Genomic DNA, 27,045 nt, shown 5'->3' on the forward strand with positions numbered 1-27,045 from the left:
CTGTTTCTTCAGCTCAGCTGATACAGTGAAAACATCTCAGCTTGGACACAGAGAAGTTTAATTCCTAACATAAGAGATTACTATGGGCCTCTACATGTCATTTCAAAGAACTTCCCCTTGCATGCCATTTCTACAATTGGTTTGTCTTAAAAGCTAATATTTTTGTCCACTGTTTAGGTACCTTGTCTATAAAGTCAAGGGAGGTGATACAAAGATAGAAACAAAGCCTCATTTAAACAGGAAACAACACTAAATGCTGCTTAAAAGCTCTCTGCTGTGACTCACTCCCTGGTTTTCAACTATAGCTAATGCTTCAGTTTAACTATTCATTCTGACAGCTCTGGGACCCTCTGGTTCCTCTTGTTCTTCTAGTCACTGTAGAAATAAACGGCTTACACACACATATGTTCAGCAGAACATTAAGATAGAACAAAATGTTACATTCTGGGTTGTTTGCTCCCTTTATAAGGACTGGGAGTGAAATTCTTGCCACAAGGCAGTCCATAAGAATTTCACTGTAACTTCAAACAAACCTAACTTCCACACTGAAATGAGTACACATCACATGATATTAGGTATTTTACTCAGATATTTCAACTAACAGCCATAAAGGAAAACCAGGTAGTGAATGAGAGAAAATTATTTCCTTGGACTCTCGTGGATTTATTTTAGCAGGCAATACATAAGTTTTGTTTCACTTGAAAAAAAAAAAAATTGTACAGGAACTGTCTATATACTGCAGACAGATGCTACATTTTTAACTAATTTCAGAAGTGATTTAAAGATCTGCTGTGAAGAATATCATGGCTTTTCAACATGAAATTTAATAATTACTCAAGTTTATGAAACAGATTGAGCAGAGTGATTTCATCTCATTCTAGGTTGTCTCAATAATGTCGACTCACTTTGAAACTAAATGTTATATTACAGAGGTACTTAGATCAATTAATGGATTAGTTAATCGATGGATTTTCAACTCATTGGAAATACTTCTTTTCACATCATGCAGCCAAAATTCCTTCTAATTCCTAGAAAGAACTCTATTCTATGGGACAAGAAGAGTAAAACAGTGCCCTTCACCCACCGTGTTCCAAGTCATGCACCTGAGCAGGATAAATGCTCCTCATCACATTTGACCCTGGGGGTCTGTCAAGTAATCTTGGACACACACTACTCAGCTTCCTGTGCACAAAACTGATAGCCGATGCAACAGTTACTGGGAAGAAAACTCTCTCCTGTTGTAACAGCAACATATAAACATTTAAAAAAGGCTGGTAATAACAGGAAGAGAGGTAGCAGTTAAAGACCACAATATGCATATTACAGTAGGGATTGTTTTCACTCTGCATTTACCAACAAGCTAGGGCAACAACTTACATCAAACCTGTTTAAGTCTTACTTTTCCTAACTTATTCAAACTGTCCATGCAGTGGAATTTTCTGTGCTGTGATTATTCATGTTTCCAGGCATAAGTCTTCCTATGAAAATATTTACAACTAAAATGAAGGAAAAGTGAGACAATGAGGATTTCTTGCACGAGAAATGTCCAATTGCTTTGTTTCACAAAAGCACAGAACTGAGGCAGAAGATTGAAAGCAGAGTCTACTTTTGAGCTATGACAGGTTTCACCATTTTTGAAGCAGACTGCCTACAAATTATCCCATCTTCCATAGAGATGGAGAGATTCAGCTGAAAAGTGATGGTCTATAAATGATCGTCTCCAGAACTGGAATTCCTGAGGACTCATAGCAGCTTGCAGTTAGATAAGGTAGAACACTTGCTACTTAGTTGTTCTTCAATAACTGAGCCATAAGAAACTGCCTGCACCCTGTTTAACTGAATGTTGCATTTTCTCATGCTAATTGAAGGATCGAGGCTCTGCAGACCACTACTAGTATTACAACAAATTACTGAAGAGCTTCCAATATAACTAATATTCATATCTATCAGTTCAATTTAAGACTAATTCCAGCCCAGCCAGGCATATACTTTATCAAAGCCTTTGTGAATTCTTCCATAAATGGAGTTCTTTCCTTTTTTTCCTATGATACTGTAGTTTAAGACATTCAGGCATATTCTCAAATGCTCTTCTGAAAACCCAAGTCTACTATAATAGCCCTTATTAATATGCCTAATACAAATTCTTTGAAGACTTATCCATATAATACACAAAAGCCACTCTGGCTCTTGCCAGCACAACACATTTATCCATGCACTTACTAACTCTATTCTTTGTCATGTCTACAAATACGTTCATTCTAAAACTATAATTACAATATCATCGTGTGAGGCCTTTTTAAATATTAGCATCATATTTGCCAATTTCCATTTCCCCTCTATGAGGCTGTTCATATAACCCATTCAACAATGAGTTATATTATGTCATTACTTTATCAGCACTTTCACACAAGTTATTTATATCCTTCCATAAATCTCAAATACCTATTTCCCCTAGAGCTACTGAGCTGATACCACTCATCAGCCTTAATCAATCTATATCTAAGCTGATTCCACAAACATTTTCATGCCAACAACAAATCCTATACCCAGAGTTGCTAATTTAATAAATCGGCATTTCTATCCTCCTGTATCTGCTGTTTAGATTAAAACCCTGAGGGCATTAGCTGCCTGTGTCCTCTATAATGCTAAACACAATCAGAAATTTCTATATATCTTTCATTAGTTTGCTCATCACCACAATTTTTCTCTTTAACTACTTCATACGTGTGGTCCAGCACCATATCACCTTCTGTATATATGGCACTTCTTTTTTAATCCTGAACAGCCTGGAATACAAAGAGAAGGCTTAATATCAGCAAAGGTTAATTCCTGAAGCAAAAAGCTTGGTTTATTAGCAGTCATCTCACAGAATATCTAACTATTTTTATTTTCATTCTTACAGACATAAATGGCCTTCTCTCCCAAACTTTTCCCCCTGAAAAGTACCTTATGTTCCTCAAACAATGTTTTTAAGATGAGCACTGTCACACTGTACATGTATCAGTAAGCCACGTGTTCAAATTAAAAGCCATAAATGACTACAGTAAAAAACAGGTTTTGTATAGGTAATGAATAACATAGAAAGATTGTGCAAAGAACTATACACACAGTTTTACTCTCTGTCCACAGTAACATACTAAACCAAGCACTGATCTCTCTCTTAGTACTGGCATACATGTAATTTTACTATTTTGAGTTATATTACGGGATTTAATCAAGATGAAAGACAGCAAAATGCAGGCCAGCAAAACAAGTAGTTGCATAAGAACCTATCACCACTTCAGAATCACAGAAGTTTTAAATAAATACTTTGGGACAAACAGATACTGTAAGTAGACGCAAAGTACTGTGCTACAGATGTGTTAGTGTTATGAAGAACCAATACATTACAACACAGCTGAATCCATTGATCCCTTTAGGTATTATCATCTAAGAAGGAGAGCCAGAAGAGAAATAATGAGTCACAATATTGACCTAAGGATAAGGTGTATCTTCAATGAACAGACAAGTGAGTCAGCGTAACAACTTGAGTTCCACTTTATTCTTCTGAGACAGTGTCTAATTTCCCCAAGAACTGACTCAAGCTCTTAATGATGATGATGATAATGATTATCGTTGTTGGTTTTCCCATCACTTTTCTATGCCACAAAAGTTCTTTCAACGATTAAGCTATGAGCTTCAAAGTCACCTTTAATTCCTAGCAATATGGCAAGCAGGCTCAGTGCATTTTCTTCTCTAGTTAACAAGCTATGAAGCTGATACAAGCATTTAACTATTAATTTTTCTGGCAAATGACTGCCTTATTCTCCATGTCAAAGCTGCAGGTGGGGGAGGAAACTGAAGCTGCATATGTAATCAGTGATTATAGGGTATGCATGTAAAAGCTTCCCACCTACTCTGAATTTAGAAAATATTTGCCATATTTACTATATAAGCATACCAAAAGTGACTGGGAGGGAGAAGCACACTTGCACAGAACCTAAACCCAAACAACACACAACCTTAATACAGTGGAACTAATTTAGGAGGCTGTGCCCAGCTGTAGAAAGAGACTGTGCTTAAGAGAATAATTCAGTGTGCGTATTACAAATGTATTTTTCAATTAAATGTGTAGGTTTTTTTCCATGGTAAAGAAAACGTTTTGGTATGAGGGCTCATTCTTCTTTAAAAAGGAATGATTAATAGAAAATATTCTCCAATTATACCAAAATCAAAAGCCAATGAGAAACACACTTGGTTTTATGCCATGTACTGTACATGGGAATTCTTACATTCACAGCTGAGGTTTTTCCATAATTGTCATAAAAGGTGACTAAAAAATTATCTACAGCGATGAAATGGTACCGAGAATTTATTTTTTCAGGTAATATTAACAAACTCAGTATTGTCAATGATGGATCAAGGTTAAACACATGAAGTGTAATTTTGATGTTCTGCAGTCATCTTTTTGTTAGCACTACAAAAAATGCATCCATAATTCACACAACTAAATCAAATGTGCAACTGCATCACAGCCAAATCACCAGCTCTGGGATTTGCACAAACATACATGTTCTATTCCTGGTCGTTTCGAATATCAAATTCAAAAGCCCTGTATGTTTTATTTATGTTGCTTTGCATTCTTTAACAGGCATGGATTTCTTCTTGTTTCATGGAGCGCTCTGGCTTTCAGAGGAATCCAGACTACTCATATTCCCTACCATTGCAGACGGGTTTAGAAAATGCACAAAATAGTTATCACTGCAACACAGTATTTTATCATACATATTTCAAAACATAGTAATATGTACAAATAATGCTATTTATTTATTCCTTCTCCCAGCCTAAACGTTATTCAGCAACAAACATATAGCAATAGTTCTGCATTCTCAGTGCAGGATGTACTCCAGGAAAGTTAATATGTAATGCACTTCCCTATAATAGAGTTTACCCAGATATTTCTGTGGAACCGGACTGAGCAGCTAGCATAAACAGAGGAATATATTGCCATGTTTGGCATCTTCCAACAAAACCTAAAGGTAGCCTGAGTGAACTCTCACAGTTCATCTGAGGAGTTGGTCTATATGTAGAAAACCCAATTAAATCCTAAATCAACTCTCACTTTCACTGGAAGTGTGCAGAAAGAGTGCTTCTCATTTTTATTTTCTTGCACCCCTGAGTTCCTGATTGCCAACCCTCAGCTTTGCTCCATCTTCCCATAGCAGTGAGAAATATACAGTATGTTTAGAGGCATTTTCCAAAATTTTCTGATGAAGAATTCTTCTGTTTCTTTCTAACTGACCTCAAAGACTGCCCCCACTCATCGGAGTAGGTGAAGAATGGCAAGATATAGTAATTTGCCATTAAAAAAGATATAGCTATAAAAATATATGTTTTAAATCCTATTTTGTTCACTTTTTGGTAATTTTCTTTTTTATTACATCCTAAATCCATGAATTATGACAGTAGTAGATACACATGTCAGTTGGGACAGAGCAAGGCGTTGTAATGGTATTTGGATAATCCACTCTGCAGGAATGTTCATTATTCTTCCTGAAGTTTCACAAGAGCTCCCTGGCATAATGCTGCTACAGCTGCTTTACAGCTTAATGTTATTACAAGGTCTGATTCAAAGATAATGTCTGCTAGAGGAATCTGGCAGGGAGCAGAGTCCTAGGAAAATCCTTGTGATGCTAAGATGTAACTAATGGAGACTGAACTGCTGAAAAAATTGAGCATGGTAACAGCTATTTGTTTTGAGTTTTGCAAGAATCCTGAGAGGTCTTTGTTATTTCTCAGAATAAAAAAATTCAAGTTACTTTTTTCTGGAAATCTGATCTTTTTTCTAACCAAAATTAATAAATAAAAAAAAAAAGGTTTAATCTCTACCTTATGCATGGTACAGGAGTTGAGAAGTCATCCAAAAAATCATTGCCATTTTCTTCATTTTCATTTTCTCATCTATATTTTCAGATTGAGGAGAACATCAAAACTGCGGAAAAGCAGGAACTAGAAATCAGCTATCAACTACAGTAGCTGGTACAGGAGAATAACATGTAGTCACCAGCAAGAACCAGCTCATGAACTAGCTTTTTTGGCAAATCTTAAAGAATTCCCTTTCCTGTTTCAAAGACATGGATGGAGTCCATATAAAGGTTAGCAAACATAACATATTTGTCTGTATTTTGCATCTGTAAGCAAGATTTGGTCTATACTACTGTTAGGGTGGCCTGAGTTGTCAGTGCGCGACGTACAGGCTCTCAGATATTCTAGACAGACCCCTCATTCAGGAAGAAAAAAATCCAGTAATTAAGGGCTTATTATCTAAAAAAAGTTGGGAAAGAAAAGGAGATAATCAGATGTACACAGTCGTTCATGTTTGCATGTATCTGTGTCCTGTTACTATTCCTGACCTACAAATATAAGGAGCCTGGACTTCAGGGGAAAAAAGGAAAAAAAAAAAAAGCACCAGGAATTCATGCTGCCTCTTATTACAAAATACTATAATCTCCAAAAACTGTCAGTCCAAGTAGCTGGATAAGAAATTAGAACATGTGTGGGTGGATTCCTTCCTCCAGCCTGAATTAATTAAAAATGATTGTTTGCTGCATTATTTTAAAGCGGATGTTTGGAACAGGTTAAAGAATCACTGTTCTGACTTCAGTATTTCAAGCCTAGTAAGAAAGACTTCTTTAAAAAACTGTAGGAGAAAAATTAATTATAAGGACTTTAAACATAAAGTGCATCTTATGTTTTTATTTGTTGCTTGGCGAAATTCACACATTCTTGTACAAGACCTACCTCATTCAGTTTGGCTGTGGATATTTCAAGTTAAAGCATGTACACAAAAAACACACACAAATTCATGCCTCCAGTCAGTCTGGGCAGTTCTACCTATTTCTAATACCTAAGGTTGGCCTTCAATTACTATGTTTTCCTTTATCACTCTCTAAACCTGAAAAACATATTAATACCCTCTGCTTTCACTTTCTCAACCAGTTATTAAACTATAAGAAAATAATATGGACAACAACTTTACAACATACTTCTGAGAGCAGCATCTCCCAAAATTTTGAGGCTGATTAATCCCTATTGACCAGGCAGCACTAAATACTCCTGTAAGAGTTACTAGAACTTATCAATATGGCTTGTATACACACATGTAAAAAGAAAAAAAAGAGAGAAAAAGAAAAAAAAATCCTAATCTCCAGATCACCAAATGCAAAAACATTTAGTAGCATATAGAATGAATGGAAAAAGAGTATACATAGAATGCAGTATACATAGAATACAGTAATACACCTTCAGTGAACAAGGCTTGTCATCTGTTGTAAAAATCCAGAAACTGGATTAAAGAAATCCTTTTTTTAAAAAACATACACAGAATTTTACACATCGTAAGACCCCCACCCTCACAACAGATATATTCTCCTTCACATTCTTAAAGCCAGATCCCCATATATGTTGACTAACCAGACTGAATGGTTTAGATAATGGCTAAATTCTACTTTTCCTCTCACAGAAGGGAAAGTACCTTGGGGTTCTTTCTCCCAAATAGCCATTGATTTTCAGTGATTATCTTAAAGACTTCTACATTGCTTTCAAATTTGATACTGGACAACAGTTTCAAAATTTATTTAAGTGAGAACAAGCTGATAGACAGAGCAATTACCTAAGTCTTGTTCTCTATGGAAAGTAGAATGCAAATTTACCAACATTATTCTTTCCAATACCAACTAAATAATTTAGAAGCACCATTTTCCAAATAAAGTCAGCAGAATGTTTTGATGGTTAAGTACTATCAACCATGATGGAAATGCTCTCTGTATCAAGATTACGGGGGGTGGGGGGGGTGGGGGGGGTGGGAGGGGGTATGTAATTTTTAAAAGCTGACCTTATTTCAAAGAGGTCCCTATAAAGAAATAGGAGACTTGACTTTTGCTTTACCAGAAAGCATCTGGTTTTTTGTCTCCAGAAACAGAATCTAGTGGCACACAACATTCTTCAATCTTAGTATGTGAAATATTATGTCCCATTATCTCTCTTGACTTTTCAGAGTACAGTGTACAACATGCATGCATGTACATATGTGGGAAGGGATCTTGTAACTCCTCGTTTCCATGACATAACACAGAACAGTTTTGAACTAAACTCTGAAAACTTATTTAAAAAAACCTACACCTACAGACAGGCAAAAATATTGACCAACCTGCCACCATCCACTGCCTAACAGACGGGCGCCGGCCAGGTTCTGCTAACACTAGGTTGACATTCACGCCTCATTTCTCTTGCAACTGAGAAATTGCACTTTGACTTTATAAGCATCCTATAAACGTCAGCTCTTGGAGTCGACTTACACTTCCGATTTGTGAGATACTAAGAAACACCTGTACTCCATGAGTTATGACCACTGATGCCAGCAGCTGACACTACAGATCAAGCTATTGTGCAGTGTATGTTCCTTAGCCCTGTCCCTGCTATTCACACCTTTCACAGATACATAGCTACAGTTTTCTCCCACAATACTTAGACCTTTTAATAAAAGGATGATTTCTTCAAGATCAAAAGCAAGTTTTTTATTCCTTTCTGAACTACTACTATTTTGTTTCTCTCACATTCCACAGGAGAGATGATGAACCAAGGTTCAAAATTCAAAAAGAGCATTATATAGCTCTTCAGTAGGCTTCCCTTAACCACAAGTTATGCATGCCTTTAAGAAAAACTGTTATAGAATCCACATGCCTTGCTGGTTCTGATCCTTCCATTTTATGAGAAATTCTACATGATTACTTAGTGTTCAAACAGCAGAAGAACAAATAACATGTGTAGCTGAAAAAAAAAAACCCAACTTTAAAATTAGCTCCAGGTTTCTGACCACAGTAAATCTTCCACCAACTTAAAAATAAAAAAATAATTTAAAAAAAACCCAACCAAGAACAAAAAAACAGAACTACAGACTGTTCTCATCTTTGAGGTGCAAAATGTTCTTGAACTGTTCTGTTCTAAAAAACAACATGGGAATTCATTGTGATGTCTCAAATACTGTTTTTCAAAGCATTGCAGCTTTGTTACATAATTTTCTCCACAGACATCTGACCGGTGCTAACAATTAGAGAGCAATACTTACCATCCAGCGTTACGGTTATTACCAAATAACTACTAAGTGGGAAAACAAAAGTTGTAAGTCTAAAGGTATAAACCATGGGTCTAGTAATGCTCTTGTACATGTTAAAAATCCCCCAGGATTTCAGTGAAGTCAGACTTTTCAAACTTTTTGCATTAGAAAGGAGTTCATTGCCTCTTTGCCTGGGCCACACACTGATGTCTACATAGTGCTAGCACCTCCTAGCAGCTGTAACAGATGTTACAAAGAAATTTAGAAGACAGTAAATGCCTTAAAAATTTGGCAGGCCAGCACTTGAATTCAACTGTGAGGTTTAGAAGATCCCACCATCACATTATTAATATGTAATTAAAAGTCCTAGTGCTCCTCATGGAATTACCAGAACTCAGTTGTAACGTAACACCAACGATGCAGCAGATGAACACCCAAGACACCCACTTCTCATTTAAAAGGAAAATAATGATCATATCCCCTTCACTGCAGAGGTTAAAAAAGCCAACATACTGCATAAAGAAAAGGGCATTCTCCAAAAGTGTCTCTGTATGTGCATGTGAGTGACAGAATATTAAAAGAAATGACAAATCAGTGTTTTTCTAGCTTAAAATTGAATTAGCTGGCAGAAGAAAAAAGAAAAAGGAAAAAAGCAAGAGGAAAATGCATGCTGCACTGTATCTTAAACGCTCTATTTTAAAATCTCAGTCTTCAATGTTTACCAATAAGTCATCATCTAAACACAGTCTAATTCTGTATGAGTTTTTATCTGCATAGATACTTGATCAACTGTCATTCATTCTCACACGGTAAAACTAGGATTAAGGAGTCAGCTGCTTGAGACTCTTTTTTTGTGAAATGACAATGCATCATGTTTTCCAGAGTAAACCCTAAAAATTCCTAATCCAGTGTTCAGCCTACAGTGTGACATCAGGGTCAAACAGCAGCTAGCTCTTATTCCAATAGCTTTAATTAGTTTTATTTTAACACACCCATGGTATCTCCTTACTGAATTCTTTTTAGCAAGGCTAAAAATGTAAAGAGCAGCAAATGCAGGCACCAGAAGGAAAACTGTGAGCTGAAGAATGGCTTTCAGGACTTCCTGTGAGAGCTGATAAATTTAATAAAGTTTATTTCTCCCATATCTGTACATCACCCTTTTTGATCTTTCCACATAACACGAACTGAAAAAGCAAACAAACAAACCAACCAAAACCCACCCTGGTGTCAACACACCTAAACACCGTGTAAGGGAAGATGGTTGTACGTGTCAGCCGCGCACTGCTCGCGCAGGGTACAACTGATGCTGTTCCCATTCCAGCCGTGGTCAGTTTTTAACACCGAGAAAAGCTGTGTGACTGGGTGAGCGCCTCAAACTGTCGCCTCAAATCGTCACCTCAAGTTAAATCAGCCCGAGCCGAGCCGCCCGCATTGCTTTCCACGCAGCCCCCCCTCCCCACCCCGCCGCCCCGAAGCGCAGCGATGCCGGGACGGGCTCAGCGATGCCGAGCGGGGAGAGGCCGCCAGCAGACCCGCCCGCGGGGACCAGGTGACGCCCCGGGGACCGGGACGCGTCCCCCGGCCGTCCCTAAACTACAATAACAATCGTAAGTATGATTTGTCCCTCCGTGCTCAGTCACAACGCAGCCACGCTCGCACCCGTGGCTTCGCCTCACAACAGCAGCGTGTGAGGGAGTCAAGGGGGCAGAGCGAGTGGAGTCAGGCCGTCACGGGGGGCGCGGAGCTGCTCCCCACGGACGCGGCCAGGGGCTCGGCGGCGGCGGCAGCGCCGGGGGAGCCGGGCGGCCCTGCCCCGGGGCGGGGCGGCGGCGGCGGCCGCCGCTCGGCGGGCCGGGACCCCGCGGCCCCCAGCGAGAGCCGCGCTCCCGGCGCCGCGGAAGCCCCTTTCGGCTCGGCCGCTGTGCCGGCGGCGCTCCCCCCGCCGAGACGCCTCCACAGGCTGGGGGTCACTTGTCGCGCTCCGTCCCTGTCCCCCGGACCCTCCCGTCACCACAAGGACTCCCGAGCCGGTGGCGAGGTCGCCTCCCCCTCTACGTCCTCCGCCGCCCCGGTCGGGGCGAGCGAGGCACGGGCTCCCCGCTCCCCTGTACCTCTTTGCGGCGGCGGCGGCGGCGGCGGCTGGCCTCGGCTGCCGAGAGCCGCCAGGAGCAGGAGGAGCGGCAAACTTTCCCGTGCCATGGCTCCTGGGCAGCCGAGCTGCTGCCCGTCCCGCCGCGGGCCGGCCAGGCGAGTGAGCCGCCGCCGCCCGAGAGAGGAGAGGCGACCGCGGTGGCCCGGGCAAGGAGCAGGACACACCCCTGCCGCCCCCCCCCCCCCCACCCCCAGCCCCGCCGCTCTCCGCCCCGCCGGGCCGCGGCTCCGGGGCAGGCGAGGCGCGACAGCGAGAGGGGCCGGGGGGCGGCCAGGGGGAGCAGAGCCCGAGGCAGGGCCGGAGGAGCGGGCGGCGGCGGCCGCAGGCTCCCCCCCGGCGCTCACCGCGGCCGGGCGCACCGGGAGGCCGCGCAGGCCCCCGCTCCCGCAGCGCCAGGTAGCGCCGGCTGAAGCCCCGCGTTTGGAAGAAGCAGAGGCGCTGCAGCTGGCCGTGAAGGAAGGCTGCCAGCGTTTAGTCACACCTCATGGGAAATTAGCTGCTAAGTTGAAAGGAGGAAAAGGAGGTAGACTAAGCAAAATCCAAGCAGGCAAGTAGCTGGCAAACAGGCAGCAGCAAGGAGGATGTGCCTGGATTTCAGGCACGCTTTTTCCTCTTTCCCTTCTTTATGTCTAGGAAAAGAAAGAGGAGATGAAGAGGATGGCTGGTGCAGCAGGAGAGTGGACCCAATGTGTGGCAGAGGCAATGATGACTGGATGCAGAAGCTATGCTTGAGTGGTGACCTGCCGGAAATGATCTAGTTACGTAGGGTGGCCTCATCCACAAAGTGAAGATGTGCCTGGCTGCAGTGTCAGTTCCCAAATAGAGGTGACGGACACAGTGGGTGGGAGGATGATTTGCAACCAGTTGCACAGACAGGTAAAGACCTGCTGTATCGCCCCTGGTATCAATACAGGCTGCGGGATGAAGAGGTTGAGAGCAGTTCTGAGGAGAAGGACTTCGGGGTATTGGTGGATGAAAAGCTGGACATAACCCAGCAATATGCGCTCACAGCCCAGAAGGCCAACCGTATCGTGAGCCGCATCAAAAGAAGCATGGCCGGCAGGTTGAGGGAGGTGATTCTGCCCCTCTGCTCTGCTCTGCTGAGACCCCACCTGGAGTGCTGCATCCAGCTCTGGAGCCCTCGGCACAGGAATGACGTGGACCTGTTGGACTGGGTCCAGAGGAGGCCACAAAAATAATCAGAGGGATGGAGCACCTCTCCTATGAGGAAAGGCTGAGAGGATTGGAGTTGTTCAGCTTGGACAAGAGAAGGCTCCAGGGAGACCATATTGCAGCCTTTTAGTACTTAGAGGGGGCTTATAAGATGGGGACAAACTATTTAGCAGGACAAGGGGTAATGGTTTTAAAGTAAAAGAGGGTAGATGTAGACCAAATATAAGAAATAAATTTTTTTACAATGAGGATGGTGAAACACTGGCACAGGTTGCCCAGAGAGGTGGTGGCTGCCCCATCCCTGGAAACATTCAAGGTCAGGTTGGACGGGGCCCTGAGCAACCTGATCTAGTTGAAGATGTCCCTGCTCACTGCAGGGGGGTTGGACTAGATGACCTTTAAAGGCCCCTTCCAACCCAAACCATTCTATGATTCTATGATATATAAGGCCTAGGATCAGACAAAATATTTCCAGTGAAGGTATGCAAATTAATACTGTTGTACTGTTGCATCACACTTGGGATATCTTAGGGAATTATGATCACCCACGTTCAAGAAGAATTAATTCAGATTTAAACAGAGCAGAGGCCTCTGGGGAATGGAGAGCTTATCTGAGACACATAGATTAGAAGGGTTTGATTTGTTTAACCTAGCAAAATAAGATGTGAGACAGTTCTAAGCATATCAGGGATGTTAATGGATGGAATTGTCACAAAAGGAAACAAGCGTAAGCAAGATACAAATCAGTATAGGCTGGAAAACTGGAACATAGTTTCTAATCATTAGGTATGGAAACAGCCTTCTGTTAGGACAGCAGAGGGAGAAGATGCAATTGATTTAAAAGTAGAGCTTGGCAGATTTATGAAAGTAGTTCCATGACGATCTTGCCTGCAAAAGGCAGGAGGAATGGATTTGATGACCTGTGCAACCTGTACTATGTTCTTAAGAGGACTGTAATCAAAGGATAAAGCAAATAAACATGGAAAAGAGGTTTAAAGGATAGAGAGGAGAATCAGATACAGCACTTAGGATGAGTTAAAATGCTTGAATCACAACAATCAAAGAATTAACCCATTTTACGGGCAAGGTGAGACATGATCTGTGATTTGGACCCAAGTAAGGAGGAACTAGAGATGTCCTCGTGCCAAGGTTGTGTTCATCCAAAGCAGGTACTAGGGAACGGGCTGGCAAAAGACAAGAGAAAGAAAGACAAGGGATAAAGAAATGAGATATGTGACTAGGAATCAATATCAAAGCACGGAAGAGAATTCAAGATCAAAGTAGACAAAGGAGACATGGAGAAAAGGAAGAATCTAACACTGGTAGAAAGCCATTCTTGTGGGGCCCTCTGGTTCCAGGGTCACTGAGTATTGTCGTTTTAAAGGCTGATATGCTAACAGATGCAGATAACTGCAGGTCAGGAAGTAATCCTGTAAAATTAAAAGGGGAAAGAAAGGAAAAATAATCGAAAGAACAGGGGGGAATAGGATAGACCTGGTTCTAGCTAGTAAAGAGAGGGTAAATACAATAGTTCGACAGGAAAGGCTGTGTAGAGAAGGATGGCAATAGCAGTCACTGCATCCTGAAGAGGCTATAGAGTCAAGAGCAGTGTTGTTACAGTCTGATAGCTATGAATGGCATCAGGACGGAGCCTGTTTCAGAATGGAGCTAATTTTGTTTCAAACCCTCCATTTTACCTTGCTCACCACACCTGTAATCAGTCAGACTATGAATCTCATGCACCCAACCCACCTACTGCCATTATTTTTAACTCTTACAAAGCTAAATGCTTATCTGTTAACACCTTGCTATTGGTACTTGTGCATAAGGAACAGACAGGAGTCATGGTCTTGCCTGATATTGGATTTTGTATGCCCTTTGTAAGTGCCACTCCTTTCTTGTCTTGACTTCTACTAACTTCCTTTTAAGCCATTGTCCTTTCTGGTTATGCTGCTACTTTAAGTGGCTTTTGTTTTCATTCTGGTCCTGTTAGAAAGAAACAATTTGGAGAGCAATGGCGGTGACATTATGTTAGCTTATGTTTAGCTAAGAATATAAATCAGAAAGCAAATATTGTTGCTCGTCCATAATTAATTTTTACAACTGAAGCCTTTATATACTCTCCATAAATAATATACCTGTTGCAAAGCATTTTGTGGCTCTATTTTCAGAGAATCAGATAGCTGACAAAAAACTTACTGATTTTCATAGCTACTCATTACAGAAAAACTAGAACTTACTCTGAAATGACACATAATCATTTCAGGTTTAGAAAGCATTTAAAAATAGTCTCTATCATTCATTTATTTAGGAGGTCTGTTGCATGTGAGAAACTGCCAAAATTGTTAAAACCGATTAATAAGAAGAGTTAACTAATTTTGCCCTGAAGTATAACTTTGCCTCTCATGGAATGGTGATGAGGATTGTTTGGCTGAATCATCAGTGTGGGTTTTATGTTTCCCTGCCAGCCGTTAATGAATTGTAAAAAATAAAAATTAAATAATAATAATAAAACAGAAGATTAAACCAATTCTGTAGAATTATATTGACTTGCCTTCCTAAAAATGGATATTACTGCAAAACATGCAGTCAGGGAGAGAAACAGATGGATGATATCTGACAAATAAAATTTCCAGATACTGCCCCATCTGTTTCCTTCTACATGTTTCAGCGATAAGCTTTTTAGCATTATAGAGTTGCTTAGGCAATATTCCTCTTTGCAGTGACGTCACACCCAAAGACTGGCAAAAGCAAGTTGACACAGTAATCTGAGAGCAAGGATCAGTTCACTAAATTATTGCCAATTTATATCCTAAAAAGTACAGGCATTAAATTTCCCTCTTTTGTAATGGAAAGATTTTATCTTCAATAAATTGTTTGATAAACTCTTTGGTTTGCTTCTGAAATTCTTTTACGGAAATAGTAAAACCAGAAAAATTAGAGAAATAAAGTAAAAATGTGCAGAAAACATTGTTTCACAAAGATAGTAAGAGAGATATAAGTACACTGGTGGCATTAGGTCATTGTCAGTTAAGATGTGAGGAGTTCCTGATGATCTCCTGTAGATTTGAAGGCCATATTACTTTATCTGGTAAACTATAAGTTTTTAGTTCCTCTGCCTAAGCGTTATTATGTTTTCTTCACTCCCTGATACATTTCTAAACAAAGATTATTTTTCCTCTCTGAGATTCTCAATGACTTAATTTATGAAAGAAAAATGAGTTAGGAATATTGCTACATTTTACAAAACCAGAATTGATTGACTAGGAACTACCATGGAGGATAACCATACACGCTGTCCAAAAGGCAACACAGTCCAGACTCCTCCTTCCTGACTTCAAGGAATTAAAATGGGTGTTAGTTTAGAAAAGTATTTAGAGAAATGTCTTTCATTCCCTGGCTATTCATGGAGACAACTGAAATGAGTGTAAAGTCTTAGAATCAATCAGATATTACATGGTTAAAGTTACACACATGACTACATGTTACTGAGCCAGCTGTAGTGTGGCTTGATATGCTAAGATAAAATCTGGCATTTTTCTGGATCAAGGCTTTTAGAACTCTGCATCATAGAGTAGTTGAAGCTGATGGCAATTTTGGCTTAGCATAGAAATGCTTATGACTAACTAGAAAGCAAATCATTAAAAAAGGAAAATTAAAAGAAAGAGAAATAAAGAAAGGGGGAGGAGAAAGGAGAAAAGAAAAGAAAAGAAAAGAAAAGAAAAGAAAAGAAAAGAAAAGAAAAGAAAAGAAAAGAAAAGAAAAGAAAAGAAAAGAAAAGAAAAGAAAAGAAAAGAAAAGAAAAGAAAAGAAAAGAAAAGAAAAGAAAAGAAAAGAAAAGAAAAGAAAAGAAAAGAAAAGAAAAGAAAAGAGAAAAGAAAAGAAAAGAAAAAGAAAAGAGGGAGGAAGGAAGGAAGGAAGGAAGGAAGGAAGGAAGGAAGGAAGGAAGGAAGGAAGGAAGGAAGGAAGGAAGGAAGGAAGGAAGGAAGGAAGGAAGGAAGGAAGGAAGGAAGGAAGGAAGGAAGGAAGGAAGGAAGGAAGGAAGGAAGGAAGGAAGGAAGGAAGGAAGGAAGGGAGGGAGGGAGGGAGGGAGGAAGCTTTTGAATCCCTTAAACTACTGAATTTTTCTCAGCTGATTTACTCCCAAACATAAAAGGCCAAGCAAGAGATCTTCTAAAGACTTCTTCCATGCAGCTGTTCTGCAGCAACAGATATTAACTGTATACCTATTTTGATGAAAAGTCAATCTGTATATTTTGTTCATTGGTAAAATCTGGAGAATATCATAATAGAGAAGGTCATATTTTTCTCAAATTACATATTTGTGCACGTGGCCAAAAGTGAACTACTTCATTTAAGCTGTAGCATAATTTTCCATTCAATGAAGAAGCCTCCAGATCTCATCCATAGCCTTAAAACTGAGATTTTAGACGTAGTTGCAGAGTAGATGCTTTTTGACTCACCTGAGTTTTAGTTCCTATTTCTAGAGTATAAAAAATGTTAAAATCTAGAAACGGGAAATATGCAAAAGGAAGAATTTTGAACGCAGTGCCCTTTTCAAGAGAAGATCATCCCATGTACTATTTAGCAAATGCCTTTCTGTACACCTACAAAAACATCTGTAAAGGGGTCAATTTCTCTACTGATAGAATACTTTCCTTTTAGCAGTCTTAGAATGTAGAATTAAGGGATGTTTCTAATGTGTATGTACATTCTCAAAGAAAAATTGTGACTTGGTGCCATCGGTAAATTATGTATTTTACCAGTTTATAATCTTTTTTTAAAAAAATTAAATAGCCAGATTAAACAACCGTCTTTTAAATTAAATAAATATCCAATTACCCAATCTTTATTGATAGGTACACTGTATCACTGTTGGCTGGACAATTATTTTAGTCAAATAAAATTAGTCTATGGCATGAATTCTAAGTGCTTTCGTTACTGGTATAGCTGCCCATCTGTTATCCTGCAGAACTGTGCACACAGTGCCAAAGTGTCTCCTACCTGTTCTAGACATCCGAAATAATACCACTTCTGCACAGAACAAATAAAACATAGGAAGAAAGAGGCTCGTGGAAAGTAATTCTGTTAATGAAACAGTTGATCTGTCTTTATAGCTAAGAAACTGAGTGTCTTACAGATCATCTCTCATCAAGCTTTAGCCTGACAGCTGACTCAGATAAACAAGATACATTCCAAGGTTTGTTTTATATGAGACTGTGGATATTCAGAACAGAAGGCTCTTCATTCTGTTTCTCCTCTTCAGTCCAAAGTTGTAGACTTCTAGAACTTGCTCCAAAATCTGCTTCTTCATGAAAGAAATGAGAAAAACAAGAGAAGAAATGTGTTTTGAGATTAATCAAGACAATAGAGTTCTGTGTATTTTATATCAGACATGGTTTTTGTTGTTATCAGGTTATTATGCCAAAGGTGTTGAGATAGTGATATTTGATTTCTTTGCCATGTACAGTTGGCTTGTGGAGAATTCAGTTGCTCATGTGTTTGTTTCAGTTTTGGGCACTATCTTTTTTTGGTTTATAAATAGTAAGGAAAGGCTTGAGACTTATCAGAGCACGAAATAAAATATTACTATATGCACTGGGCAAATGAAGGTACTTTTTACTTCTTTTTACTGGCATTTGTTGACATTTGTTAGATGTAATATACTTTCCTTTAGTAAGTCTTTTGACATCAGCTCCTGCGGGGTTCTCACTGGAAACCTGAAGACGTATAAGCTGGATGAATCGACTGTTAGATGGGCTGAGAATTGGCTGGACTGCCAAGCTCAGAATGTCATAATCAATGGCTTGACATCCAAATGGCATCCGGTAGCAAAATAACCAAAGGGCTGTAACCGGGGCACAAAATGCTGAATTCGTTCATCAAAACAGATTTGCAGATGACACTAGACTAGTTGAAGTGTCTGACACAACATCTGGTAGAGCTTCAGTTCAGAGGGAGCTGGAGAAACTCAAGGACTAACAGAAGCTGGGCAGAGCCGTGGCTGACCTGATGTAACGCTGGCAGAAGGGCTGCATCAGGCAGGAGGCCGGACTAACGGACCGCCAAACACCTCACCCAGCCAGCGTTCCTGTACGTGATTCCTGTGACGTTTGTATGGCATGCTTGCTCTTGCTCAAAGAATATGATTCTTTCCTTTATAAATTGTGAATGATCTTGCAGGAAAATAGGGAGTCTCTCATAAACTGGAAGAGGTAGAAAAAAATACTTTTCCTTGGCAGATTATAGTTAATGTATTGCAAACCATTCCCGTTATAACTAGTTTTCAAACTTGTATTTTACATCATCTTGCCCAATTACTGCATTTATGAGAGACTTGTTTTTACAAATGGATAATGAGGTATTTGACATAAACTGTTTGCTATGTTTGGAATATTAGACTCAATATAATCTTAAATACGAAATTAATATTAAAACCATGCATTATGCTTTAATAACATTAAATATAACACCAAAATAACAATATTAAATGTGTACATATAAATATGCTTCTAACAGTTGCTATATATGGTTTTAATTTTCTGCTGATATACATATACACCCACTTGCTGTATGTTAAATACTACTTTTTAATGAAAGTCACATCCATTAATGTATGTAAATAAATGATATATAACTCTTATAAACACTATCCATACTATTAAAAGTTTTAGTAACATGGTTGGTGTAAAGTTTACCTGAATGGATTTGGAAACAAAAATTAAAGTTGTTTGAAAATTACATGTAATTTCAGACTTCGGGAAGCTGATAAATCAGTACAGGCAACTGTCTCCTAGCTCCATATTTTGATTTTCTTCTACTACCCACTTAACAAAACCTCACTAGGGACTTGTCAAGATTAATCTATTGTTTATGAAATCACTTAAAGCCTCCCAGTTCAGATTATTAAATATAAATAAATAAAAACCCAGTTGAATATGTTAAAACATAAATTAAATTCTATCTCAAATCTCCACGAGGAGATCACTGATTCCTTAGGGCTGTGGTAGAGGGTATTGAAGTAATATTTAGGATGTCCTATTCTGCAGGATATGCATACATACAGAACACAGCACTGCCAAGTCAGTTCATCTTCCTAGTCTCTGGGTTAACATAAAATGGGTTCACACTCCAAAATGGATCAAATCGGTTAATTACCAGGACAGCTGGGAACTGCCAGAATGCATCTGCCCTCATCCTGAGAATCTGGCTGTCTGGATTTAGGGCCAGCTCTGATTTGGTGAAGGCCTTGAGGAGAGCTATGAGAAGCCTCTTTGGGGAGTCTTCCACTACTTCTCCTGGGAGCAGGACTTAAGCTCAGGCTATCATCCTGGTTCTGCGCCTGAGTCACGCTGCGGGTATGGTTGCGCGTACCACTCCCTGCCTTGGTGTTATCCTCAGTTTCAGGTTTGCCTCTCCTTGTGGAGCAACGCCCCTCATGCTGCTCCCTAACACTGGTAGGATAGTGTGCATAAGGATTCAAACTCTGCATACAGTAGGAAAGTGACCTGGGTAGGCTCAGCCTGCTATGGTTCTCCAAGGATGTCCCAGGAAGCCTCGTATCCCCAAATTAGGGATACAGCCCCCTCCATGGATGGAAGGACCGTATTGCTGAGGTACAGGGGACAATGAGGCAGTTCTTGAATCACAGTGCTCTCCTGCCATTACATCTTGCTGGAATGGATGTGGATCCTCACCCCAAAGGACTTGAATCATAAACAATATAGATACAAACACATTTACATTACTCGGCATAGAGAGTGTTTTCCAGCATGATTACTGAAGGCAATACAAAATATATCTTTAATGAGAAACAACCTTTGCCTTGTAGACTTTATGAATCAAGAGGGGTAAGATAAGCAAGAAGTGGGAAAAGGGAAAAAAACCTCCTGTATTTTGGCAAAGCAGATTTTTAACAGTTAAGAAGGATTTTTAAATATATGCGCTTACCGCCACAGTAATTTATATAATATATTGTATGCATTTGCCAGATACTATCAATAGTCAGTGCTGCACTGATATAGTGCAGTCTATGCTAGCTTTAGCCCTCAGCAAGAGTTGTTCAGGAAGCCTAAACATTATTGGAAGTCTCAAAATATTTTTTTTCTTTGAAGGTCCTCTTCCTGGACATGATGTCCTGGGAATATTAGCTTCATTTTAAAACAGGCATATTGATTGCAGAGGAAAACTTGGTCTAGGTGCATCTAAAAGAATAATAATAAAAAAGTAAATGAAATAACACATATTAAAAAAATATTGGATTCTTATAAATTTGGTGAATTGTGGTGATTGTGAATGCTGGGTCCTCATAATTGCCAACACTAAGTTGAGCCTTTTTTCAGTCAAAATGTATTTGGGTTAGGATTTCGGGACTGGGACTGGATTTGAAGGAGCAAGAAAAAGTATCTTTCAAGCAGGCAAACGTTCCTGTTGAAAAAGTTTGCTCTCACCCACGCTTAAAAAAAAATTGAGTAGGATCAGAGATTTACTGGGAAGACATTCAACTTAACTTCTTTCTCCCTTGTGCAGTAGCCAGGAGAGCTTCTCCCAGCTCACACAGCAGCATCACCACCATCTGACCCAAGGTTACACACTTGCATCGTGTCAGAGCTAGCCTTGAGCACAGGCAGCCTACTGTCTCGGAGGGTGTGTGGCAGGCTGCACTCAGAGCCTTGACAACGACTGAGAAAATGTATTGCCTTTTTCTATGGGGTAAGTGTAGTCTAACTATGTGTCAGTACAATTAAATAGTTTCAGGGTTTTCTTTAGTGTGGTTTGACACTGGCATTTTTGGGGAGCTTTCTGTGTAGGGCTGTTACAGTTCTGAATAAAGGTTCCTGATCTGTACTGAAATGTCATGGCAGAAATCACAGAGGTTTTGCAAAGGATAGCAAAAAACCCATTTTTGATTAACTGCCACTGTTACTATCAATAAAGGAAATGAATGGAAGAAAAATATATGTACATGTCTACCCATAGATATAATGGAATTACAAAATAAGACTGATACTGGAATGTCACCTGAAATCACCAGGCCTTTTTCATTTTATAGTCACGGGATCCAGTAGCCTGAATTGTTGATAAAACACATGAAAGCAAATCAGAGTGAAATTAGCAGTGTCAAAAATAAAAGAAATTCAGCTGTGTTACATGTGAACCTGATTCTGAAAAACTAATTCTCTTCGTAAGCTCAGTGTGAACGACATTGAAGGCTATAATGAGTAAAGCAATGATTTTTTTTTTCCTTACCTCATAAATGAAAAAGAAAAAATATGGTTTAAAAAGTCCATGTATGAAAGTTTAGGATTCTGAGTAACAAGCAAGGTTTACTTTGGCAAGATGTGTAGGTATTTATATCAGAAAAGGAAATGAAGTTTCATTATTTTGACAAACCACTGTGATTTTCAAGATTCATTGCTCATGAAGAAAACTTAATATGCTTAAAAAGTGGTCACTGTTGTTCCAACCTAGTAGTTCCAAAATTTTAAGTGCTCTTTTCTTAATTCTAGTTAGCATATTAAGCATGGAATTATATAATTTTCAATATATCATTCGAGCTATAGTGATTTTTTTAGGAAATGTGTCGCCGTCCTGGTCTGAGCAAAAACTGCTTCATCTTCTCAGCAGCAAGGTATTAGTCTTCTTTTAGCTTCAACTGTGTTTTCAAACAATATGAGTTCCCTCATTTTTTGAATGCATTTCACCTCCATTTCTGTCACAGTGAGCCCCTAGTTCACCTTCCATTGTGGCCCAGCCTACTGTTGGTGCTCCCCGACAGTTCTTATCAGAAAGCTGGTATTTTATAACTAGATTGTGGCACTTGAACAACTGCAACACAGACATCCGTATCTGAGTTTACAGTGTTCTCCTGGATCTGTCCCAATGGCTGTCCTAACAAGAATACTTTGAGGGGCTCAAAGCTTCATTCACATCCATACTTTAAATGTCTGGGGCATCTCTGAATATCATACGTGATGTGAGGATCATACGTGGTTGAGAGGAAATCAAGAATTAATGTTTACTGATAGTACCATTTCATCTTCCAAATTCTGGGGTGATCGACAGCGAGCTACTAGTTTCAATATACGCAAGTCCCTCTTCCAGGAGTTAACACTAGGTCTGGTTATTTCTGGTCCCCCATTTGAAACCTAAGATGACATTATCGTGTTCCAATGGGGAACATGCCCAGCTGTTCTCAGCTTTAGGCAGATACACATTCCTTCCAACATCCATGGAAAAGAATCCATGACTAGTATAAGTAACTGAAAGAAGAGATAGCTGCTCATTATGCATAGAGGTCTCTCAGTCACATCCCATCAGCATTAGACACATCAGCCATGTTTATGTTGCCCAAGATTTCTGCAATGCCAAACAGACATCCTACTGTATTGATGTTCACTGCATGACAGTTCTTACCTTCATCGTCAGCACTGACACCTACTTGCCATTGCTGATTGTTTAAAGTGTTAAGGTACACCGGGGCTGCATGTGATACTGATATGATGACATGTGCCCTTTACAACCTACAGAAAGCAAATGAGGAATCTTTCTCAGTCACATAGTTCCAGTAAAAATGAATGTTTCCCAGACCTTTGCCCACCTGATGCTGTATTAGTAAACTTGTGGATCTGGTTCCATGAGGAAAATATTATCCATAACATCATCTGCACTTACATTGATTCCACTTGCCCTAACTTACTCTAGAGTCCTCCTCTTTCCCGTTTTTCCATATCTCTCCTCCTATCCTTTATCCCTCTCCCTTCCTGAAGACACTAGATTTCTTTCTTTCTTCTTATAACAGGCAGCAGATTGACTGGGCTGGCTAGAGTAGGGAAAGAAAACTTGTATCCTAAGTGATACCTTTCTGCTTTGCTCTGACTTGTAAAATAAGTTTCACAGCACCAAGTCCAAAGTCCCTCTCACATCATGCTGTTGTGCGTGCCCAGTCTTTTAAGAGAAGCCTGGGTCCTGTGAGAGTTGAATGAAAAATGTCATTCTATTCAGTGCCTAACATAAGGCATAGTGGGTGGCTGCCCACACATGCAGCAAGTGCAAAACTTTGTCCACAGGATACTTCCCACACATTTCCCAATCCTCCCTTGCTACCCTGCTACTAGCCTGAACCTGGAGCCTAAAGTCAGGTCGTATTTCCCCACCTTTTATTCTTTTATCATCTTCTCTGAGGTCTCTACTTCTAGGCTAAAAACAGCTAGAATGTGCAGAGGTCTCCATCACCCAGCAGAAAGCCATGGAAGACTTGCTTTCTGTTGCAGTGACTACAAGGAGAAGGGACAGAGAGGGAGAAGGGCTTTGAGACATCAGTCCATGAAGAATAGGCTTATGTCCCCCTTCTCTCTCCAAATAATGTTTTTTATTTTATAGCACCTCTCTACATAAGCACAGACCAGTTGCTAGTGTTAGAATCCCTTCCTCTACTAAAAAATGGGCCCGTATTTTTCATAGTACTCCTTTCATTTCCTGAGAAGAACAAGTTATTTTTCCACATCAATCTAATAATGAAATTTGGAAGAAGGGGCAGCAACCCAAGATGCAGCAGTGGTGCCTCACTGTCTCTTGGGGCCTTCTGATGGTAAGAGAATATTTGCCTGCTTGAAAGCCCTGTTTCAGGCTGATGACATTTGTCCTTAATGGATACCGGCAGAGCAGCAATGCTTGGAAAAAGAAGATTTCTGGATGTCAAATGACAGCCTGACTTTGGTAGTGAATTACCTCTGGTGACTGAAGACACAGAGTGACCTGAGTAGCTCAGGTCCTTGCCAAGAACTAAACATGTGATGAGTGGAGTGAGGGGAAGGATGGCCTCCTCATCATCTGCTTGAGTGAGAAAGAGAAGGGTTGAAGAAATACAGGTTTCCGAGGCAGAAGACAGGTCCATTGAGGACTGTGCAAAAACATCAGAAACGTCCCCTGTGCCTAAACAGGGGGTTCATCTTTCTATGCAGGACAAAGCTTGGTGTCTACTAGCCCAGACCATGCTTGTGGCCTGATATTTTAAGAAAGAATCAGCAGTGAGGTGTTTCTTCTCGGGGATGGAAAAGTAGCCCTATGTTAGCCTTTGCAGAGGCAGCTCATACACATTTCTTCAGGAAAAAGAAAACCATCTTATTTTGTGAAATAAGAAAATCTCAGTGGAACAAGAATAAACAATTGCAAATGAATTATATATAAGAATATCAATTTGTCATGAACTTCCATATTGTTTCCATGTGTTGAATTAACTAAATCATTCTCGGATTTCGTTACCATGATCCAGCAATGCTTTGTGTTAGAAGCAGTTCTGTGAAGGAATATTCAGCCTTCCTCTAAAATAAAAGCTTCTAGCCCTTTTGCTTGCAATGACAGAATTTAAAATATGTTTAAGTGCTACTACTGAATCAATAGATTTAAGGAAATGAATGAACTTTACCTCTGTGTCAACATACAATGAACTTTTGTCTAAAGATACAATACTCACAGATAGAAATATCTCTGGAGACACCTTATTTCTAACTCCTAGCCCTCTTCAGAAAAAGACCCTTAGCTAGGTCTGTTCATAATGAGCATTATAGGTGAACAAAACTTGCTGAGATGAATAGTGAAAGCAGAACATATGGAAATTGTTAGAGACAGGAAAAATGTTTGCTTCACAAATCCACCTCAGAAGGCCAGATCTGACTCTAGAGCAAACAGACACTCTACGACCTATACCAACACAACTGTATTTAGTAAAAGGAAATATTTTCCTGGTCTCTGTCTAGGAAAAGAGAGTTGGCTTATTCACAATGTATTTTCAGCATTCATGCCATAGTCCTTTCAATAGCTTATTGTGAAAATCCATGATACAGATAGTAGGGATACTTACACTATGCTGTGGCTGTATTACCTTAAATCAACAGCAATTTACTTGAACAACTTTTCATTATAGATTTTGTGCATACGCCAAGGAAACCTTCCTTTTATTACAAATTAATAATGAAAAGTCTCTTCTTATTACAAATATGAGAAATAGAGAATATCTGCCAGACAAAACAGCTATATGTCCTGACCATATTTATAGGTAATTTTTTTCCCATTCGTCTGGTTTACATGGAACATATTGTGCGAAGGCCAACATTTCTTTTCCAACCTTCTTCCTCTTGGTTGTGGCCAACAATCTCTGTTTGGGAAAAGTGATGATGAAAACATTTGAGGGTTTCATGGAGTGATAGATGCTCATCAGTCCTTTCCTCTCCTCTCCCCTCCTTTCCTCCTTTCCCTTCTTTCTTAGTGTGCAGTGCTTCTTGTTTAACTTTGCCTATCTCTATCAGAAAACACTTTGTCTATGGGAGACATACAAAACACAAATACAATACTGCTATACCTATGGTAATCACACTTGGAGCTCTTGCTAGAATATATGTTTGAACTTTACTTTTTTGTTGTTTCCACACAAGCAAGAAGCTAAAAGGTTCCTTGCTCTAAAGCAAATGCTGGTTTAAAAGTAATCAGTGTCTTAAAACAAAAAAAAAGGTCTCTTGTGCTTGTTGTTGAAATACTAATTTTTACAATGTAGACAGATAAGAGTATATAACATTAAAGAGTTGTAATCTGGATAATAAAAATGAAATGTATGTATCTATTGTTGTGCATTTATCAGCTGTATAGCTACCACAAAGATCTGTAAACCAAGAACACGTAAAAAATTTAAAATCATCAAGGTAAAACAAATATACTAAGAAAGACTTTGTGTATCTTGCAGGAAGAAATGCATGACCTTGAAGACAGGGGCAATAGAAGTGGGATGGAACCTTCAGAGTATGAAGCGCAGTGTTACGCACATAGGGCTAAGAGAAATGTCTGCAGTGAAAGGGTAAGTTGCAGAATACAACTGAAAAGGTGAGAGACTTGTACATGTTAGTCAATCACAAGATGTCTATGATTCACAAATGTGATATCATGAAAAACACAAATACACTCTTCTACATGTCAAACATATCCCATAAAAGAAAGCAAGATTGACAACATTGTTCAAGCTTTGAGAGATGTCACGTGAGGTACTGTGTACAATTCTGATTATTCACATTCAAGAAAAATTAATTTTAAAATAAATGAGAAAAAATATTATTAGATGAATCTATGGGAGGAGACTAAAAGACACTGTTTTCTTTCAGGAAAAAAAGTTTAAAAGCTTAGACTACTGTCTAAGAAAACATTTGTGTTAGGGCAAAGCAAACAGCTAATTCTTGTTATTATAAACTGGCATATAAGTCAGAATAAAAGTAAGCTAGAAACAACAGTGCAGTTTCAGTGTAATACCCATTAGAAACAAATGCCACCAGCCTGACACTGGGCTTTCAAGCAGGCAAATATTCTCTTAGCATCAGAAGGCCCCCAAGAGGCAGCGAGGCACCACTGCTGCATCTTGGGTTGCTGCCCCTTCTTCCAAATTTCATGATTAGACTAATATGGAAAATAACTTGTTCTTCTCAGGAGACGAAAGGAAGACTATGAAAAATATGGGCCCATTAGCTCAGCAAGACAGGGGACCTGGTTACACAGGACATGGGTAAGGCTGAAGTAATTAATGCCTCAGCCTTTACCAGCAAGACCAGCCTTCAGGAATTCCAAGCCCCACAGGTGAAGGGAG

At 39.7% G+C, this 27,045-nt stretch overlaps 1 protein-coding gene and 1 long non-coding RNA gene across 3 annotated transcripts in view; one reads left to right on the top strand and one right to left on the bottom strand.

Moving 5' to 3' along the window:
• Nucleotides 1–11,388, bottom strand: part of LAMA2 (laminin subunit alpha 2) — a 380,736-nt gene extending 369,348 nt beyond the window's left edge. For both annotated transcript variants that reach the window (XM_064447317.1, XM_064447318.1), the window contains exon 1: nt 11,206–11,388. In XM_064447317.1, coding sequence (XP_064303387.1) covers nt 11,206–11,293 — 88 coding nt within the window. In that variant the 5' untranslated portion in view covers nt 11,294–11,388. The remainder of the gene's footprint in view (nt 1–11,205) is intronic.
• Nucleotides 10,427–16,317, top strand: LOC135312598 (uncharacterized). The gene is made up of 2 exons (XR_010372208.1): nt 10,427–10,701; nt 11,880–16,317. It is a non-coding gene; the product is annotated as an uncharacterized LOC135312598 (long non-coding RNA).
• The last annotated feature ends 10,728 nt before the right edge of the window (nt 16,318–27,045 follow it).

This window comes from Phalacrocorax carbo, chromosome 3, assembly GCF_963921805.1.
Source record: "Phalacrocorax carbo chromosome 3, bPhaCar2.1, whole genome shotgun sequence".
In the NCBI taxonomy this organism is placed as follows: Eukaryota; Metazoa; Chordata; class Aves; order Suliformes; family Phalacrocoracidae; genus Phalacrocorax; species Phalacrocorax carbo.